A 20,481-nucleotide genomic window follows, 5' to 3' on the forward strand; every position below is an offset into this window, starting at 1 on the left:
CGGTCTCGGTGAAACGTAACACACTGCCCTGCAAAAGAGCATTCGATATTTTTCCACGGGAGAAATTTTCTTTCTTGACTATTTTATGTCTGCTATCAAGCATTGACGTTTGAATATCATTTATCGTTTTCGCGTTCAACGATGGAGATAATCCTTTACGAGTCGTTTCGAGGATGGAATGTTGTGCTTGGAAAATTCTCGTTGGGATCGGAAGCCCTTTATAGCATGACTTGTAAATGCCATCGGTATGTGTACGTTGCTTGTCCCAGGTAAGAAATATTTGCTTTTTATGATGCATAAAAATGCTAGCATACGATGGTAAAAATAAATAAATTAATAGACATAACTACATCTCTGAAAAGGAATGAATGACATTTAACAGGCATAATTTTCAATCGAGGAACATAAATAAAATTCCTGCTAATGCTACCTGTGTTTAAAATGTCACAACATGCACACGTTGACTCGCCAATGGTCATGATATCGAATCAAAACAGTTAACCAATCGCCTGACATGGAAATTTGCTCGGCATAAATGCGGGCATGCTTATAATATTCATCGTGCATTCCAACCCTACAGTAGCGATGGAAAAACACGCGCCCAATCGAACGCCAAAGCCTGGGAAACTGCAACACTGCACTGGTTAACATCATCGGGTCCGTTCTTCGTGTCATTTCGAATGAACCTCGCCGGCATGCAATGCCAAAACCACTTTTCCGACATTATCGTTACACCATTATCGGCAGGGCAGGCGACGGGCGGGTGTGTGAAAGTGGTCGCATAATGCATGCCTCGTGAGGACCGCCGCTTCATACAAAGCGCCGGCGGTTGGCATGCACCGGGCTTTTATGCCCGCATACATCATATTTGCATTCCTCCGATTGGTCTACTGTGGGCCGTTTATTGGACGCCAGCGCGCCAGGGTGGTCTCATTTTCCAGTTTTCCCCCGCCGTGCGGCCGGGACGGAGGTGGACCGGTGGACAGGACCGGAGTGAATATAAATTAAAATCGATATTTTCCGAGACGCTCATTATTACTCCACCACCTCCCCTACCGCAGACAGGGAGCGAGGCTCATAGTATCGTCACGTCGGAGAGCTTGCAAGCCCATAACATCTGGATAGTGTCCTTTCATTAGGGTGTCTCATTTACGATAGCACCAAAAGGACACTTTTATGACTGCGCCTCCATCCGAAGGTTCGCTGCCGCCTGGTACGCAATCTGATAACGGTTCCGGTTTCGGTTCCGGCTTTCCATTCATTCCCCTCAGAAGCGTTTTCGCACATACACACATACACACACACATAAACTACGCCGGCAGGATTATCGACAAGCTCCCTTCCCTCTGTTGCACCTTTTCGTTGGGGGGAAAATTTATTCACCGGCCGGCGAACACCCCTACGAATGCACCGGGTAAGTCATCGATTCCGTGTGTGACCGTGTGCTGTGGAAAGCGGTCGGAAAAACGGGAACCACCGTTCGCGCAATGCCCGGCTGAATAAATGTTGCCACGCTGAGATACGCTTCCTGCGTTCACTTTTTATCCTTTGCATGTTGACAGCTTTTCGTACGATGAGCGGAAATAAAATGGCGAGTGGAATTGAAAAAAATAAATAAAGCACGGAAAAAGGAACCCACACTTTCCACGTACGTATTTGCAGGGTATCATAGCACCTCGATGAATGGTGCAGTCGTTTTGTAAATAAAGGCTAACACGTCTTTCATCTACTAGTGCTAGTGTTTTAATAAGTAAAAGCTTCCATTTTCCTACTGGAGCAAGATGATTTCAAAATCGTGCTTAATGTTACAGTTGTATTACATTTACCTTATTTACTCACATCTCTTTCGTAATCAAATATTATGTAATTAATTTTTTTAAATACTTTCATAATCTCAATCACTGATAGCGTTTTGTTTATAATTTCTCTTGAAATATATTACAAAAAGAAAATATTATATGCTGACAATAATATAAAAGAAAGATGACTTTGGCTTTGAAGTCTTAAAATGATAGTTTCAAGTTTTCTATATTTATTGAGGCAACATAGTGGCATCAATACCAAGTTATGTGATAAATAAAACAATTTTTCAGCAACGTGGACCTGAAAAATTAATTTACTTGGGATTAAATTTCCCTCAAATGGATTTTTATATTCCCATCTCAGCCAGTTGCAAGTGAAATCACTTATTTTACCACAAACCATGATGGAAACGATTTCCCCGATGTAGACATAAAAATCAATAATGCTATTTTTAATGCATTGTTTGCCGGACCCTGTTGCCATAGTCATCATCAACATAATCATCATCATCATCATCTGGCAACGTCCTCCGCGCGACGATCCTTGTTGCTCAACCTTTTGGCATCCGTTGAAATGAAAGATGCCGGCCGGCAACCGGAGAAAAACCGAACAAACGAACCAACGGAAATGATTTCATTTTCCTCACCCTCTGTCGGATTGAAGCACCCTTCACTGGACCCCGAATGTTACATCCGACTGTGTCTGAATGGGCAAAAAGTTTTCCAACAGTTCGCCCCGAGAGTGGGCCATCTCCGGGGGCTTAGGGTTAGTTGGTCAAAAAATGGAATGGCAGAACGAAAATTAAAACCAGTTTTTTTCGGACGAGCTTTAGCTCTGGATAAAATGTAAAATCGAATGCAAAACAAAAACGCCATTTCCATCTTCTTGAATCCGTCCGTGATGAATATGCACAAGTAATACTCGCTTAAGAAGGCCACCGAAAGTATTTTCCCGAACAGTCGCACAAATCTCCGAATTTTTGAATGTTGCAAAAACACCATTGTAAATCTAGCAACTGCAAGTACAAGAAAATTCACTTCTCGACGTACGGAAAAACGAACTGAACTCCAACCAAGTGGGGGTAGAAAATGTAGCGAAAAGCTAACAAATTTGAATAAAAAAGAACCAAAATCAAGCTCTTTCTGACTTACTGCTTTCCCGAAAGCTGCACTTGACTACAAAACACACGTTGCTCGCTGGTTCACGCTGGCTGCCGGTGGCTTAATCTCCCGGTTAGTTATTTTTTCACCGACCCGAGATTCTTGTCGATCGTTTTTGCTATCTATACTTGAATCCGGGCGCGGGTCCGCTTTCGCTTTTAAGCCCCGACCAGAGGTTGGTTGTTGGTTGTGTTTTTACCCCTCGGCTCTCTTCCGTAGATAATGATTTTCTAACTTTTTCTACACCGTTTCCACATTCCAGCGGGTACCGGTTTACCGGTTTTTCCGGGCACCAATCTGCGATCCCGTGAGCCGCGCGGGTTTTTTCCGTTTATCTTCAATTTAATGATTTTAATTGAGTCCAGGGCCGGTCCAGGATGGATACTGTAACAACAACATACGGTGGAGAGTGAACAAACACAGCAGCAGCACACTGACTCAAGCACGTGCCGAGAACAGACGCTCGTTTTTCCGCGAGCGTTCTTCCAACCACAACGAACTTGGGCTTGGGCTAAAGCTTGCTTCGAGCCAATCGATTGAAATGGGTTTAGGTTGATTTCCTTTTTTTTCGGTAACTTTATATATTCTCCCAGAGGCTTCTCATTTGCCTTTGTGGCTGGTACTGACACGAGAGATGGGCAAATCACTTCCACTGTTTTCACCGGTTGGTGGTAAATTTTCCTTTCCAAAAAACAAAACAAAACGCAGATTGAACCTCTGCGATCGCACTTTAACACACCCGCACAATCACCCGGGAGCACATGGAGCCTCGGGAAAGCGGCGAGCTTGTAGCGTTTTCCACGAGGGCACGACTTTAAAACCCGCCAACGTAATCAGCACTCGGGATGAGGGGGTTCCACTCGTTCACGACACGGTATTATCATCGACATCATCATCGACGTCGCTGTAATCGAGGTCCTCGTAGGTCGGCGCGTCGTTATCATCGTTATCCTTGTGGCGCGGCGGCCGTGTCCGCAGTGCCTCTGCCAGCGTCCTCGAGCGCTACCGGGAAGTGGTAGCAAATCGTCAACTCTACCAACACCATCAACATCACCATCATCACCATCGTCATCGTCACTCTCTGAAGCGTTTCATCAAACGTAGCGAATTTCGAGCTTACTCCGGTTCGTCTGCTTCTGCTGCTGCTGCTTCCTTCCGGTTGTTTCCGGGTTCATCCGGATGTGCCTTGCCTCAAGCTTGAACTCACCGGAAAGCTACACCAGAACTACTGCCACGGCCGGCGAATGGCGAGATAAACCTAAACCCGCACGTCGGAATTTATACCGGCTTTCACGTTCGGAACCGATTGCATGGGGAGAGGTCGGTTCCCTGCTTCCCACAGTCGGATGGAAATCATTTGCTAACGAAAATTTTTGCAACTTTTCCCTCCTTTTCGACACACAAACACACACACACACACCCCCTCTTGGGTCACGTTCTGTAAACTTCTCCGGGAGGGAAAGCTTCACTGGGTGGAAACTGGTTTCCGAAAAAGAAAAGAGGAACACACGAGACGGTTGGAATTATGTGATCGATTTGGTTCGCCAAAATTTCACCTTTTCTCATCCGTGCAAACAGACGCACAAACACTCATAGACACAAGCAGGAACACATAAATCGGTAGGGTGAGTGTTACGTTTACATTCACGAAAAGGGATTACGGGATGGGTTCAAGATAGATTCGGAACTATCTTTCGACTTTCGTTCCACAACGGTTTATTCAACGGTTCGAGGGAACCGGCGTCTGGTGGGGAAAGGATACTCTTACCGAAAAATCGTTCGTGCGAGTCCCGAGCGGAAATCAAATGTAACTTTTCGTCGGAAAGCACGTTGGTCACGTTTTCCGACCGTACGGTTTCGAACGAGCGGTGAATTATTATCCTCCTTTCCGGCTGTAATTTGGTGGCAATTTCTTCACTGATTTCCACTCCCAGTTTTACTTCATGCTTTCGTACACTTTCTTCAAACACTGCACCAACTGTTTACTGCACTAGGTTTTCCTAATAAACATTCAAACTTGCACTAGTAAACGTCCCCGTGTAATGCCGTAAACGGAAACGGAACGAAAAATACGACACTCGCGATGCCTGGCAGAAACCCGAGCTCCAGGACGAATGCTACGACGAGCGCGTCTCGAATGCAACTGAAGCGGTGACACCAAACCGGTTCCGGTTTTTCCGACCCTACGACGCCCGTCGATGGGTGCGATCCTTCGCTCGGTTTGTCACGAGCAGTACGCGCGAATGAGAGAGAGATAGTGAGAAAAAGAGCAGGAAAACGTATCGTTGGGATACGTTCCCTACAACCAAGCGTACCCTTACGGTTAGGGGAATTCTGTTCGGAAAATCGCGATACATTTTCCTTCGCCATCTCATGTTGCGCGATGCTTCAGTCTGCCGAAGGAATGTGTTGCAGGGTGGAAAATCTCTCTCACGAACATTTAAGGGAAATCTGTGCACGCGACAACTTCGTCTTCGGAAAAATGTATTTTCTCTCCCGTTAGAACGAATGCAACCGAAAGCCGATGTCCGATGGAATGTGTTGCCCAGTGGTGGCGAGAAAACTTCTATTGTTCGCAAAGCAAAACAAACCCACGTGATGCGCGGAGAGTAGCAGGAAAAACTGTAAACATCCATCGAAGTCGCTAACGTCAACAGAGGAACTCCCGGAACAGGGAACAAATCCCGAATCTACCACTCACTGGAAGTCCTTGGAAATGGCACCACCGGTGATGGATTATTACGCCTCCCACATCCCCTTCGCCATTCCGGACGGAATGCGCTCTTGGAATGTCGGCTAAGAAGGGATTCGAAAAGCTGGACGGGCCGGAACAGGCGGAAAATGGAAGAATGCGCAAGAATGACTCCCGTACAACTCGTGCCCGTAATTGGTCAGATAAAATGCGCACTCGAAGGAATAGAGAAATTCCGTGGAAAAGCGTTTCCACCGGCGAACACCCTCTTACGAGCAATCAGCGCAAAAGTGGCCCGCATTGTTTTACCCCGGTCATCATCATTTGCGTTGGCGTGTGGCAGGCTGCTTTACATGGAGAGTTTATACCTCATCCTTCATACTTAAGGACTGGATCGCACTTTACAGAGAAGGAGAGATTACACTTGCTGGCATCGATGGAACATAAATAAACAATGAAAATTCTTGGAAGATCTACTAAAGCCGGATAATATTTGACGTAGCTAGAAGAATAAAAACAATGAATTTACATCTTAAAACCAAGACGTACAGACAACAGATTGTTTTTCTCTGTAAGATTACGCATTTAATTTTTATCACCAACTCGGCAACATTGGTCGGAAACGTATTTTCATCGCTGGTCACATTTAATCACTCGTTTCGTTTTCCCTTAAGGGCCCGTTAATCTTCGTTGCTACGTTTCATTTGCTAGCGGGAAATTTATACAACTTCGCAACTCTTTGCTTGCAAGAGCTCAAAGAAGATGCGTCGTGAAAAACTCTCGTCCGTGGAACATGGTAGAATAATGCGTTTCGGTAGGTGAAAAAAGCCAGACGCCACATTAGGGTACACCATGCGAGAAGCTACTATTAATTATATCACTAATTAATGAAGAAAAATGAGACTAACGAGTGTGGTCCTCGGGTGGGCTCTGAACCGTACCGCGGAAGCTGCACGTGAACTGAAACATACAAAAATACACAGGATGACAAACGCTCGGCAAATAAAAAAAAAGATGATCGCCGGATAATTATCTTTCGTTTGGGGGCGCGAAGAAAAATGGCGAAAATCCGACGAACGCCAGGCGAAGAGTTGCATTTGCCATCATCCGTGAGCATCCCGGGTGAAGCATCTTTACGAAACCATTCGCAGGCAGCTCACAAACAACCGGATCACAATGACCTACTTTGGTCGGAATGAGAAACCCCCGGAAAAGGGCTGCTTAGGAACACCAAATACCATAATTGATGAGGGCCTTAAAAACTCCGAGCTCTCTTCTCCCCTCGACTCGTTGGCAACCTGTCCGACGTGGACGCCAACATAGGCCACCTTTTGCCACCCGATGCGATTTCTTGCAGCCGGCCGTGCATTGTTGCGTGCGGCGTAAATATTTACACTTCAACCTGAGTCTTTCGTTTCCTACAGGCACTTGAACTCGGTAGAAGAAAATGCATCCCACCACTTTTTGTTTTATTTTTCTCATTTGGTTCGGAGAGGATTAGTGACCATTCTTCGGCCAGAGCGATGAAGGGCATTCCGCTACCGTACGGGTTTACCACAAACACCATCTTAAAACCAAAAAAATGCAATAGAAAGAATCTCAAAACGACACTCGGGACGGGACGCAGACGGTCAACGTGTGGCAGTTCATTTCTTCCCTTTTGGGAAGTCATAAATCTGAGCTTAATTGTTGCTAAATTAATACCATCCGAATCGGTCACCTTTGCCTTGGGCAATAGCGATTCGTCTGCGAACCAGTCTACTGTACCACTGCAAAAGCCAGAGTACGAGTTGTTTTCCAAATCATAAGGTGTAGTCGGCAGAAGATTTGTCGGTATAAGGTTTGTCTAGATGGTACGGAAACTCACAGCTTGGTAAAGACGCGAACGTTTGCGGTTTTCGAACGGAATCGGCTGTTTGGTTAGCTGGAAGACAAATGGTATTGTTCTTCAATCAATAATCTACTGCACCTTGAATTTTATCGCTTTTTCGGAATCAGTATTGTAGTGGTACTATTATTTTTATGCCGTGTTTGGATCTGCTTACGAAAAGGTTTGGGGACACTGGGCTAGTATTTATTTAAAAATCGATTTTAACCAACGGCTCACGTGCCTCCTTTATTGCGCTGCAGAAAAATTTATTACTGCAGCTAATTGTACGGATGGAACTGATCTTTTATCTTACCGAGTAGTGTTGTCGAAATGATTTTCATTCTGGTGCATCATGTACTGTCTCAGTTTCTCAAGGATATATAAAATAATATCGATTTGCGATTTTAAAGACCCATCAATGATGGAATGATGTTGACAACGAAAAGTCATCAGCAATAACACGTGTCCAACTGCACTTCACTGTTTTAAATGTGAAAATAGATTTATCTACCTTCAAACTCCAACGAAAACATGAGCTGCAACTGGAAGTTAGTTTAAGAATCTAAAGAGTTACCCATAAAAATACTTCGTTGAACCACTTCTACTACTTTTCGGCGTTTCCAAGCGACTGCTTAAAGCCGCCAGGAGGTAACCGGAACCCATTCGCAATGCCTGCAAGCAGTTGCAGGCTCTCCAAGGCAACCCCGTGACATGATTTACGAGCCCGGCTTTAGCGCTTTTCGGAAGCCGCCCCAAAGTGAGATGATTTCGAGGGACAAAAAGGGAAAATCACACACCGCACGCACATATGGTGTACGGTTTTAAAAAATGATGCTATAAAAGGAAACGTGTCAATTTTAAAACGCAAGAAATGGAACGAGAAAAAAAACCTCTCACCCTAAGAAACGGGAGGCCGACGTGACTCACTCGGAAGGGCACGGATTTTCCACCACCTTGGGAGATTCGGAGTTGGGTTTCCTGTTAGTAGCGCGCGTTTTGGGCACGTACGGGAATTTGTGTTTATGATGCAACGCTGGGAAACGAATGATGGTGATGGTTGGGCATTAAATTATTTTTCCACTTTTACATCGCACTGAAAAGCCCGATTTTCCGATACAGCCACCCGTGGGAGTGTAGAACCGCTTGCGGTCGTTTCGAACGGATTGCCCATCAATGGAAAAGAGTGCCTTCGAATTACGATGATGAGAATAGGGAACGAACATTGTTCGATCGAGAATGGTTTGGAATACGTGTAGAAAGATAAAATCGATTTTTCAAACCCTTATTCATGTTATTTCGGCCTTAAACTATAACACCACTTCAAAATAGTGGCATGTTGCGTAAGTTGGTAACAGAAAATCAGAGCTACTTTTACGTATCATTAGATTCGAAAAGTACTTCCAAGATGAGAAAGTGCTACACTCTCCAAAAACATCCGCATACAGTCACGTTTGTCCACTTCTAAGTCGCTGCAAGAAAGTGCCACTTTACGCTGACCTTAACGATGGTGTTTTACCTCCCATCCCCCATCGTGTTGTTTGCTGCTGGGACAACCGCAGATGAAAAGCGGATAAAACCATCGTTCACCGTCGGGACCGTCGGGAAAACCCCTTGCCACAACCTGCACGATTGCACCTGTCAAGTAGATAAAACCGTTCGACAAGCACCATTGGAATGTGTAAAAAAGAGGTGAAATAAAAACACGCACACACACAGGGTCAATAAGTGAGGCATAGGATAGACGAAAAAACGATCGCGCTAAACCTCTGAGTAGGAAAAATATAAATTCGAAATCAGTTTGACAAAAACAACTGTTTGCCGTAAATTTGTTTATTCGTTTGAATCGACGGGTTCTTTCCCATTTTTTTTTTTTGTATTTATCCCTCCCTCTCTCTCCACCACACACACATACACTGTGTGGCATCTCTTCTTCCCGATGGGTTTCCAAAGCAAACTTCCTCCTCCATATGCTGCCGAACACCTATTCGGGTGGTACTTTTGAAGCAAAAGTGTACCATAAATTTTCACCACAGCGATAATTCGGATTTATGGGTTCCGTTATGTGTTGCTTTTTCTCTTTTACTTCTACTTCTGCCCCACACCGGCCGGAAAATATAACTCTTTTTTCGCTCTCGCATCGAAGCCTGATCCCGCACCGGTTGATGGTGGAAAAGGAATTCGTAGCGAAGGTGGTGAACTTTTTTACACCCTCTCATTCGTCGATGGAAAACTTCTTCACTGTTAGACGAAACACAGCAAAACAACCGTTAACCCCTGCCGCAGAAGTGCCAGGAAGGACATATATGTACTTTGTGCGGCACTTTGAAACGGATTGCGGTGCAATGGTGAATGCAGTTTCCAAACATTTCCCCCACCGCTCCGGGCGGCACGCATGAACGGTATCGGTTTTCCGTTCCGGTGTGCAACCATTTGCTTCCCGTCTTTTGACATCACAACCGGAGAGCCGAGAAAAAAAACAACGCACGAGAAGGGTTCGGGAAAAATCGAATGCCGAAATGTTGATCAACATCGAAAGCGAGGGAAAACCCAGGAGCTACTTTTATTGTTCCTGTTTTTGGAGCGGTTGTAAAACAAATGTTTCTAACACGTACGCCGGCAAATGCTAACTCTCATGAAAAGGGTGTAAAGTATTGATTACCGGTTAATTTCGGAAACCCGTAAAACTCGAAGGGGATCATGCGCTGCAGCATGTTATCGTAGGTGTAGGTGTCATGTTTTGGGTAGTTAATTGGAAATAGGTACCCCAACATCCAGGCAAGTCTCACGCAATGAGACAACATGGGACAATATGGGAGTTCAGGTTTCTTGGTAAAATGTTGATTGGGGTCTTACGAGTGACGATAGAAAAGTGTAGCGGGTTCAAATGTACTTTATTTCCCCTTATGTTGTTGATTAGTGTACGCTGTAAAACATACAAAACAAAAGAATTACATGAGCATTTGTAAGGCGATATTTTCCCACTTTTATCGATTTCAGGCAGGCAGTATTTCCATTTGAAGTCTGTTTTAAAGGAGTCAAATATGTGTACGCTTATTGACGACAAAAACAAAATAAAATTTCTTTGATTTTTTTCGACCACGTTTGGAATAACATTTTCTTTAACGAAAGAAACTCCAAGCGAAAGCATGATACAACAACAATGTCAGCTTTAATAAGGTCTAATATTTGGTATCGCTGTCTTGATCACGGAATATTTATCTCCTGCGTATCTTCTTCAGGCATTTCAAATGAAAAAGGCGCCACTGACAATGCGCAGCTCAACCCATTGCTCGGATGGCTTAATTCGCGCTATGTTAACATGGTGCGATCGACTAGCGCCACGCGGCCGTAATTAATTTTTAACACTGGTCGCACACGTCCCGAATGCGCACCACATGTTTTTCCCGAACAGACACAGCCATCCAGCGCGTTTGTGGAAAAGACAACATCAAAACAAATATGCCAAATGCGGCGCGGGATCGTAAATCATTCGCGCGGGACTCTGTCACCCGACCTTTCGACCAACTATCGACCCACCCCGTCGTTCGAGATGTGTGCACACAAAACAAACTCATCTTGAGTGCCCATAAAATATACAATTAACAACATTCATCATTTTTCCACCGGGGACGAGGGTAATGCAGTGGGAAAAGCGTAGGCGGAAGTGGGGGTTATTTCTTCATTTCATGGAACACCGAACACCGAAAATGTATTAATCGAAAGGAAGTGCGGCACATTCCAGGAAGAAGTTTAAAGTGCACTACTCGAGTGGTTAAGGACATGCGATAAATTGTATGCGCTTTCTATTTATAGAAATTATATTCCAACGTATTTGCATTCGGGTGACTCATTTGGAGTCTGATCATTTTTTAAGCGACCGTACGAACAATGTCGCTTTTATTACAAATATCACATAAAAATCCGGTAATCCAGCTGTAATCCAAATATTTTTATACACCAGCGATAAAATAAATATTTCCAAGCAGAGGAATATGGCCTTGCGGTCATGAAACTATGCACACCACGGATGACATCACAATAAACAATGCTGTCGCCGCAGCATAACTCATACCGGCTTGCCTCGGGGACGCTTCAAAAAGGGATTTCTTTCCGAAAAAAAACTGTACCATAAACCACGCCGAACGGATGAACGTGCACATTACAGATTAAACGAATTTTACGTTGCCGGTAGCCAACGGTAAATGCAAAAAACGACCATGAAAACCGAGATGTGTAAATGGCAAACTTTTATCAGATCATTCGTTGGGCTCCTTTCAGACTCTTTTTGGTTTTTGTTAATTTTTTTTTGGTTCCTCCGAGCTATTCTAAAGAAAATCGTCATCGCCATAAATTTGTCCAGCAAACAGTTTGTTTTGACGTTCATGAAACAATTTTTACGACCACCAACGGACGAAACGGGACCGGTGACCGCGAAACCGGTCCTGACGTCGCCATTTGTCAGGATGTGCCGGTGCGTTTTGCGTACCGTGATGTCTCGCAAGGATAGATGTCCTCTTTGTGTTATGTTTTTTTTCGTTTCTGTAGTCCTTTTGAATATGACAAGAAAGTCGCTTTAAAAATTGGATCTCCTTTGCTTAAACGGAGAGAATTTGCTTCTGAGCATCGTTTTTCTTTTGCAAGCAGAAAAATGCTGCATTTCTATGTTTCATCACATAAATGAGGTATTATGCGGTGGAATAAAACTTATATTTTTTATTCATAAAATTGGTAAGTTTTTTATGGACCTAGAAAATATAGATACTAATTTTTAAGTTAAAATTATTTTACAAGATTTAAGTCACAATAAAGGCAAAAAGTAATATTTTTTTGAAATGCAGAAAATATTCTCCTTCGAAGCTCCAGCTCGCTCTGAAACGGAAACCCTTCAGCTAGTCAACGTTTGGTCGGGTCGAATGGATTGTTTGTACTAACCCTGCCAGGCCGTAGCCACCCGATTCCGACCCGCATTGTGACAAGAATTGTGAAAAACGGTGACGGCCCGATGACAAAACATATCCACCGACGTCATGAAATATGTGCCATCGCGACGGATTTATGACTCCTTCACTGCAGCCGACCGACGAAGTGCAACCAATCTGGATCTACGACCCGAAAGAGGGTGCAAGAAAATGGTTGGAGTGGTAAAGCAATTTTCACTTTCCACCTGCTAGCGCTCGTTTCAGAAGGCGTCTCATTCTTACCCAGCCGAGCGCATGGCTGGAAAATCTGGAAACGGTTTTCCCCGACGCTCGGGAAAGCCGCCACCACCGGTGCAACTAATTGAATCGAACAGTGTGTAAATTTATTGTGCTGTTTGTTGGTCGCCGGGCGGAACATCGGGTCGTGTCGGGCAGGAAAAGTGACACTAATGTAGCCTTTTTCCGAAATTAGAACCTTGTTAGCGTGAAGCTGGTCGGGAGGAAGGGGACGACGCGGGAAATTCTGTTTGTGGTTTGTCACTCGGACGCACAGCTTCGTCCTCCTCAAAGGTAATGGAAGGGAGGGCGCTCGGAAAAGTCGTCACGATTGCCTGCTGGAAGCGCGTGTCGAAGCTGGGAAAACAGTGGGCAATCTCGAACCGTCACGGTTGGGCGGTTACAAATCTGTATCGGAGTTGAAGTGTCACAGCATTATGAGCCGACATTAGCCGTTATTTATTTGGACTGCTTAAGCAGTCGTCTCTTTGTTTCCCGAAACGGAGTCGGGGAGTTTCCCGGGGAGTATTTTTCACCTCTCTCGGTGAAAGGTATCACGCCCTTACCGCGGATCGATTGTATACCATAGCCCTCTGTTTCTAGTTTTGGAAGAATACCTTCTCCTTGTCCCTTCTCTCCTGCATACCGATTTTCAATTTTCCGAAACTAATCGCAACTGAGTTATGGGCTTCCGCTTTAGCGCGTTTTGTCGTGTTTCGTGGAAAAGTCGCGCTCCGTGGGCGGCGGATTTTTCGGCGGTGTAACATGATTATGTGCTTTCAAACATCGAAACGCATTCATTTACGCGCGATGATGGTTTAGGCCGGTGTTGCCATCGTTACGGCTTTCTGATGGCGCATTTAGTGTGGTCGGGTTGTCAGATTTTCTTACCGCGAATTGCCCATAAGCTTGTCGGGAGCAGTATAAAACAGAAGAAGATTTATGACATGGAACGAAACGTTCTCTGCATAGAGCTGGTGAATCAGGATTAATTTAAGAAACTTTCTTACTTCTTTTACTTAAACAACAGATAAACTTAAAATATAATTTTCTAATTTAAATTTTTACTTTCCACCATAAACACGCTTTTTAACTCTTCGCAAATGAACAGTTATTCAATAAGCAACTGATAACTCCAAAAACTATGGTAACTTGAACTTAAATTAAAGTTTCTTGTTTAATTCAACAGATTGTTTGAAATAATAAACAAAGTAAATTCATACACTTTCAATATTTTGTCTTTGTTGCTGTTAAGTTAAATGAAGCAAAAGAAAATTTATTTAGCATCAATAACTAGTTAAAATTTTTAAATTTTTCCTTCAGGAATTTATTCTACTTTGAGGTATAGAAGCGTTATAAAAATAGAAGATGAAGAAAAGATCCCCAAACTTTGCAATCCGAGTAAAATATTTTTTCATTTGAGACACCAAGAAGCAAACGTTTGAAACTGTCAATCAGCAATGTTTGAAAATCCAAAAATCTTAACCATGGAGTTTATAGAAAAAGTGAAAGGTACAAGAGTAAAAAGCATCCACTTACCTTTCGATGTATGCTGCCGTTGCGATGGCTTTGGCCGTCTCGAGCGCAATGTTGACTCGGTCGGTTCGTGTGCTTCCACTGCGTGTTGGTGGAGGCGCCCGATTCGTCGACGTTGGAGGCAACGGTGGCCTTTCCTGAATCGGCGATAGGGTTGAATTTCCAAGTCCGCCCGATGCAATCATCTTCACCGGAGTCGCATTTTGTCGGACGGGTGGAGCGGGCGGAATCCGACCGGTCGGTTCATCATTTGCATGCGGATCGATTCCTCCGGCTGGATGTGATTTCGGGCGCGGGTGCAAGGGCGGTGGCAACGGGCCCGTGGGCTGAGGTGCGACGGGACGAACGTATTGCTCGAGGGTGGCCCCATCGGAAGGAAGCCCACTGTGGGAGGATCTTCGCGAGTCAATCTTTTCGTAGATATGATAATTGCTTCGCACGGACTCATACAAATTATCCTCGGTTGGTCGGGTGTTGATGGTGGTGGTGGTGGTTGGTGGAGTGTTGCGGGCATGATCGTAATTATGAGCGACCGCCGCTGTCGACGCGCAGCCATCCTTCGTGATGGAACCTGTCTGAGGTGAGCCTCCGAAGGTGGCAGCAACTGCACGCAACCAGGTGTCACTCTTCGTTAGCGTTCGGCTCGCCGTTTCGGAGGAACCGTGTTTGGCCGGCGAGTTGTTCGAAAGTGCACCGTTCGTCCCAGCCGAGCCCACCTCGAAAGTGGTCTGGCTCAACAAGTGTTTCTCGTAGATGTCATTCAGCAGTTTTGGAGTTAGTTTACCGCCAGCGAATCGAAGGCTGCCGGAGCTGGAACCGACCGCTGCAGGTAAGGCCGACCGTCGGGTTGAATCTACAAGCCATTCCGTGGGCGCGGGAGGAAGCGGACCAGCAGCCGAACTCGAGCACTTTTGATTTACGCCCTGTCTGATGGCGCCAGACTGCAGCGGATAATCAGTCTTTTGTGATACCGGTGTCTGCTGTTGCTGTGGCGCTGCTGGGAACCTCTGTAGCTGATGTTGCTGCTGCTGGTGATGGTGTCCGTAATGTGACGAAGCTGCCAGACCAGCGGTCGTTACCGATGACGCTTGGGCCGCGTGAGCGTAAGGAGGATTCGGAATCTGCACCGGCAGCGGAAGCGAAGGTTGATTAAATATTCTGCCATTGTTTTCACCGGTGACACCGGAGTCAAGCGGACGCTGAATTCTACCGAACGCCGTCGGGTCCTTGCCGGACGACGGTAGCCCGGCTACTTTAGCATTCGATCGCGCCAGCAGGTTAATTCCGTACGGTTCGCAGCGCAAGGCTTTTCCTCCCTTCGGCTGCTGAGGACGCTGCTGCTGATGATGCAGCTGCGTCCGATCCGTCTCGGTTCCGTAGATGGCGAACTGCGACGGCTCTCCACCATCGGCTGCATTCTGACTGGCCGTTCTTTTGATGGCCGCAATGCTGCTAAGCTGCCGGGGTCGGTGTACGGAGGCCTGGAAAGAATTTAGTTTAATTAAAAACGACCGGGATGTGGGAAAGCGGCGTGTCAAAGGCCTACGGTGGCAAGGAATCACGACCGTGCCGTGCCTCGGACGGCTCGAGTACACCAAGAATGCAGTCCGACTCGCAAGAGACGGGTCGACATTATTTGATGCGTCGAACAATAACGCCTGACAAATATGCATACTCACAAAGTTGGACGGATGCTGCTGTTGCTGGTGCTGCTGCTGCTGCGATACATTGCTGTTCCAGTCGATTTTTCCTCCCGTTTTCGAGCTGGAGTGAAAGAAACGTATTGAGAGCGAGGAAAATCGTTGCGCCTGCAAGGTATGCAATTGACGCGCACCGAAATTTGAATCTACAACGTGAGTTCGGTAACGTTTGATTTTCAACATTTCGAGTGCGGGCCATTTTTTATCGTTGCTTTGAAGACGAATTACTGAACATTAGATTTTAAAATTAGACTAACAAAACAACACAGTTAGAACAGACTTTAAAACTGCGTGTTTTATAACATTTACAAACTTACTCTTTTGATTCGGTTGCAAGCAATCCTGTGTTCGTTTTGGTTGACTGCTTCCTTCTGTTGCTGTTACAAGCCGAATGTTTTGGACCATTTTTTCGGTCCATTTCAATTAATGAAAAGAGTTGTAGGTATTCTGAAAAGAGTAAACAAAAAGGGTAACATAAAGTAATCTTTCCAATAACTTAAAACTTAGGTCAACATTATTTGTTGTTGATTCGATAAAAATTAAGGAAATTTTATTATTATATTAATAAATAAATATTTATTACGAAGAAACAATTGTTCCTTGTCTTCTTTTTGTAGCTTGATTTAAATTTTCCTCATTCTTTCAAAGATTAAGCCACGCTCGGTCTATCGTGATTGACAAAAACCAGATTAGCACTAGTTTGATGATTCGATTCACAGAACTCGATTGCTTCACACTGTGTTTTCCTCACATACGAGACACCCTCTCCAGATCTCGTAGAGGACGATTGTCACTTTCATCAGGCAGAATTCTCGATCACACTCGAGCCTACCCTCGTTCGAAGCGATCTTTGAAGGAAGAGGTCGGGAATGTTTCGAGTGGTTTTTCAATTAGTTCCCCAACCATTCTCCCGTTGAGCAATTTCCAACATCTAGTTGCCAGGAGAAGGGGTGCGTTATTGCCTATTCTGGAACAGAGACACATGCAATAGTCTACAGTATGTTCGTTCGCTGCTTGCGATTCGTATGCAAACGGACAGAGAGTGATGCTAAGCAGAGACCTGGCACTAAGAAACTCTACCATATCGTGTTCTGATTTATGGAGCAACTGGCACGGTACGTGCTTTTGATTAACTCCGTCGCGTTACGTCTCGTGCCGTGAACGGAGCATGAATCATCCGAGTAGACAAAAAAGACCGTTGACCGGGAATACTATTTTATTATCTTCTATTTCAAAAGACGCGGGTCGTGTTGGGTAAAGGATTTCCCAATTTTTCCCATTTTCCCAGCTACTCGAACACCCTTCCCTATTTTCTTCCTTAGACCCGATCGTGCTACTCAAATTTCACTGTTTCCCGGCTCAACGTCCCCCGACGATGCAAAGCGTGACCGATCAGATCCGTTGTTGAAAGGGAATGGAGGCGCGAACGAAAAACTAAAACGAATGATCGGTGAGAAACCTTCCGACCTCTTTCGACTGGCGAGGGAGACTTACAGGTCCTGACCTCCCTGGTCTGGACTGGATGTCAAGAAATCAATCATCGACCAAAACGTTTTGCCCATTCACAGGGCTTCAAGTTTATCGTGTCTTCTGTTCCATTTCGAGTTGTGTCCGCTTTCCTTCGGAAAATAGCACCGCGCCACTACGTTCACGGAACTATATCGAATAACCGTGCTCCCTGGTCGACCCTCGCCGTCACGAAGCAGACGCCAAAGACAACGATCTTGACAAGTGCTGAAGTGTTGGAAGCCCGTCTTCCGTCTCGGGTGTCTGCTGCCGTCCAAATGTATCCCGCCCGTCGTCCGATGGCGGGACGACGGATTCTACTCGGTCGGGGGGGTCGTTGGCTAATGGAGGTGGTTTAGCGATCAGCCGTTTATGTGGCCTAAGTGCCATATGTTTTCCCTAATGCGCAACGCCGAGTGACGATGGTTGGGAATCGTTCGCGCCTTACTTGTGACACGGTTTGAGATGTTGGTGATAAAATTAAGACACTGCTTGGTTTGCAACAGGATTTTTGTTGAGGAAGGACTGGCAATGGGGGTTCACATAAACAGTGAAAACGAAAACCGAAAAGAAAAATATAATTAAAGTTTGATTATCAAAAATCAAATAAAGTACTTTCTAAAACAAACTCTTCAATACACACTCGACTGCTATTCAAACACAATAAGATGTCCGTTTACTTTTCACTTCAAATACTTCTCCATCAATAAAAAGTCCAATTTTATGGTGAACCCTAAGCAAAGGGGCGTTCCCTAGTCGATGCTGGGCTGTCCTCCCCTGATGTGGCAACATGACACCCCTGGGCTCAACATGACCTCCATTCCGGATTGGCTCGCATCGAAGGTTGCTCGATATTATTGCAAAAGATCACTTCACGCTTACAACGGGGTCTAAACCCTAGGGGCAACAAATAGAAGAATTAATATTCGCTTTTTTTACGCTCGGCATGATGATGTCTTATTAAACATTTTAGCGATTTGTATTTTGCACCAACAGACACGCTGTAGGGTTGATATGACAAATGAACAAACGGTTCACTCTGGTATGGACAGTTGAAAGAAAAAAAAGCATGATTTGAGTAGACGTAATTTTTTAACAGTGAACACCACAGACACGAAAAACAACATTCAATTCACAGCTCACGTGACTCCAGTAGCTCGATTCGCTACCGAAGCCAGCGAACCTCCTGAAGCATCTCGCCGGGGGCTGCAGAGGAATGGTAAATAAACATTCCCGATACAGCCAGATCAAACGGACGACGATCGACCGTGTTGGAGCTGGAGGATGAGCTGCCGACGGGATGGTAGTTTGCTTCTCTGTCGAGTAAACAAATCAATCACCATCACATCGACCGGACTTTCCGCGGGCTGGGCTTCCTGGGCGCGTGAATGATTCAAAGGAGTTCATCATCATTTTTCTTTGCCCATATTCGGGGAATTATTGCATTTATTTAATCATGTCTGTGCGACCGCTAGGCCGTGGCATTTCCTGGTTCTGGAAGAGGAAGAATCGAGTAATGTAAATCCTCGGGTTGAAAACTGTGCTGATGATGGATCCAATCTTATACTCTCTTTATCAAACACGAACGTTTCAGAAAAACATTTCTTGTACACAGACGGATAGAAACCTTGTGGGAAGAGAAATCGATGTCGTTTGATATTTTTGTTTCCGTACATAATGCTCAATCAGAAACAGAGACAGATAAATTATGTTGTTGCTTAATATTTTTTAAAGTTATTTATGTTGGTTTCTTCGGTCTCTGCTAGGTTTTTACATATCATAACACGTTTTTCAAAAAATTTAAATTATACTAATGACCTAGTTGCACAATTTCAGTATGAAATGAAATCGTTAAGGGTCACACCTATTAACTTTTTTATTTTAAATCATAATAAGTTGATTAGTGTACTTTTTTCTTTTAAATTCAGAGAATCAATAAAATATTGTTAACAAAACTGTGTTACTTGAGTTAATATACCTGAACAAAATCCGAAATTGGTTCGATGATTCAAGTAAATAAGCAAAGCTATCTTTTCCGACATTAAATGAAGCATTTATTAAATGAACAAGAAGCACACCGTATCGCTTACGTCAAAGCCAATTTACGGCAGCGTGATCCGTCCAGTCATCAATTTTAATTTTATTAGACCATTCCAACGAAAAACGCTCATTACTGCCACCATCGTTCATTCAAGCTGTCGAGCAACGATTTCAACAATGAAGAAGCTTGTCCTGTCCAGCCAACCCTTGACGGTCCCGGTTCCACTTCACACTGGAATAGGTTTTACAATGTTGCGAACCGAGCCGAGAACCATTTTAATGATCACTGAAGTCCTTCTAAGGTGCGTTGCATCACCTCCTCCGGTCTTTTGCTGGCACTCTGCTACTATCATCCATCGGAGGCTCGGTGGATCAAGCTAATCGAAATGAAAGGGACGTCCATTCGTCTTCACCTATGCACGGCGCGTTATCCAGGCGCCCTTCGATTTCAAACTGTCTCGGATGGTGGTGAATGTTTGCGAAAAACCGAAGGGCATCTCCCCCGAGGGCCCAATCGGAGCGATAAATTATGAATATACGCGTAAGGTCTGTCCTTTTTCGCACTCACCGCATTAGTGTCATTTTGCTTTGACGCGCATCTCAGCGGGGTTCCGGGCAGTGTGGTTGAAAACCGATCGGTAACGAGTCCTAAATCCTACCGGAGGACCGCAATCGGAGGTTAGCAAGCGAATGGCCAGAGTCGAAAGAGTGTTGCCCAATACCGTAACCGGTGCATTTCGAATGCACAATGCACAAATGCGCCGCGTTCCCGCGCTCTTGGGGTTAAGCCGCTTTTGGGAATTTTTCGCTGGACTCCCAACCTCCCGCTGTTTGGTGCCCCTGTTTCTCCTGTCCTCCGTTGGGGTCGTGCCTGGCTGTTTACGGATGGTGGCCTAATTTAGGCAGACAGTGATTTACATCTCACTTCGACGAGTTCGATGGTTTCGCGATCGGACCGCGCGAGAAGCTAGCCCGAGCA

The 20,481-nt window shown here is 45.0% G+C and overlaps 1 protein-coding gene across 1 annotated transcript in view; it reads right to left on the reverse strand.

Moving 5' to 3' along the window:
- Positions 1-20,084, reverse strand: part of LOC131264326 (kinesin-like protein CG14535) — an 88,646-nt gene extending 68,562 nt beyond the window's left edge. The window contains exons 1-3 of the mRNA XM_058266625.1: positions 20,071-20,084; positions 15,936-16,020; positions 14,260-15,737 (exon numbers count right to left, since the gene is read on the reverse strand). Coding sequence (XP_058122608.1) covers positions 14,260-15,737; positions 15,936-16,020; positions 20,071-20,084 — 1,577 coding nt within the window. The remainder of the gene's footprint in view (positions 1-14,259; positions 15,738-15,935; positions 16,021-20,070) is intronic.
- Positions 20,085-20,481: the final 397 nt, after the last annotated feature.

The sequence above is a fragment of the Anopheles coustani genome, chromosome 2, assembly GCF_943734705.1.
Source record: "Anopheles coustani chromosome 2, idAnoCousDA_361_x.2, whole genome shotgun sequence".
In the NCBI taxonomy this organism is placed as follows: Eukaryota; Metazoa; Arthropoda; class Insecta; order Diptera; family Culicidae; genus Anopheles; species Anopheles coustani.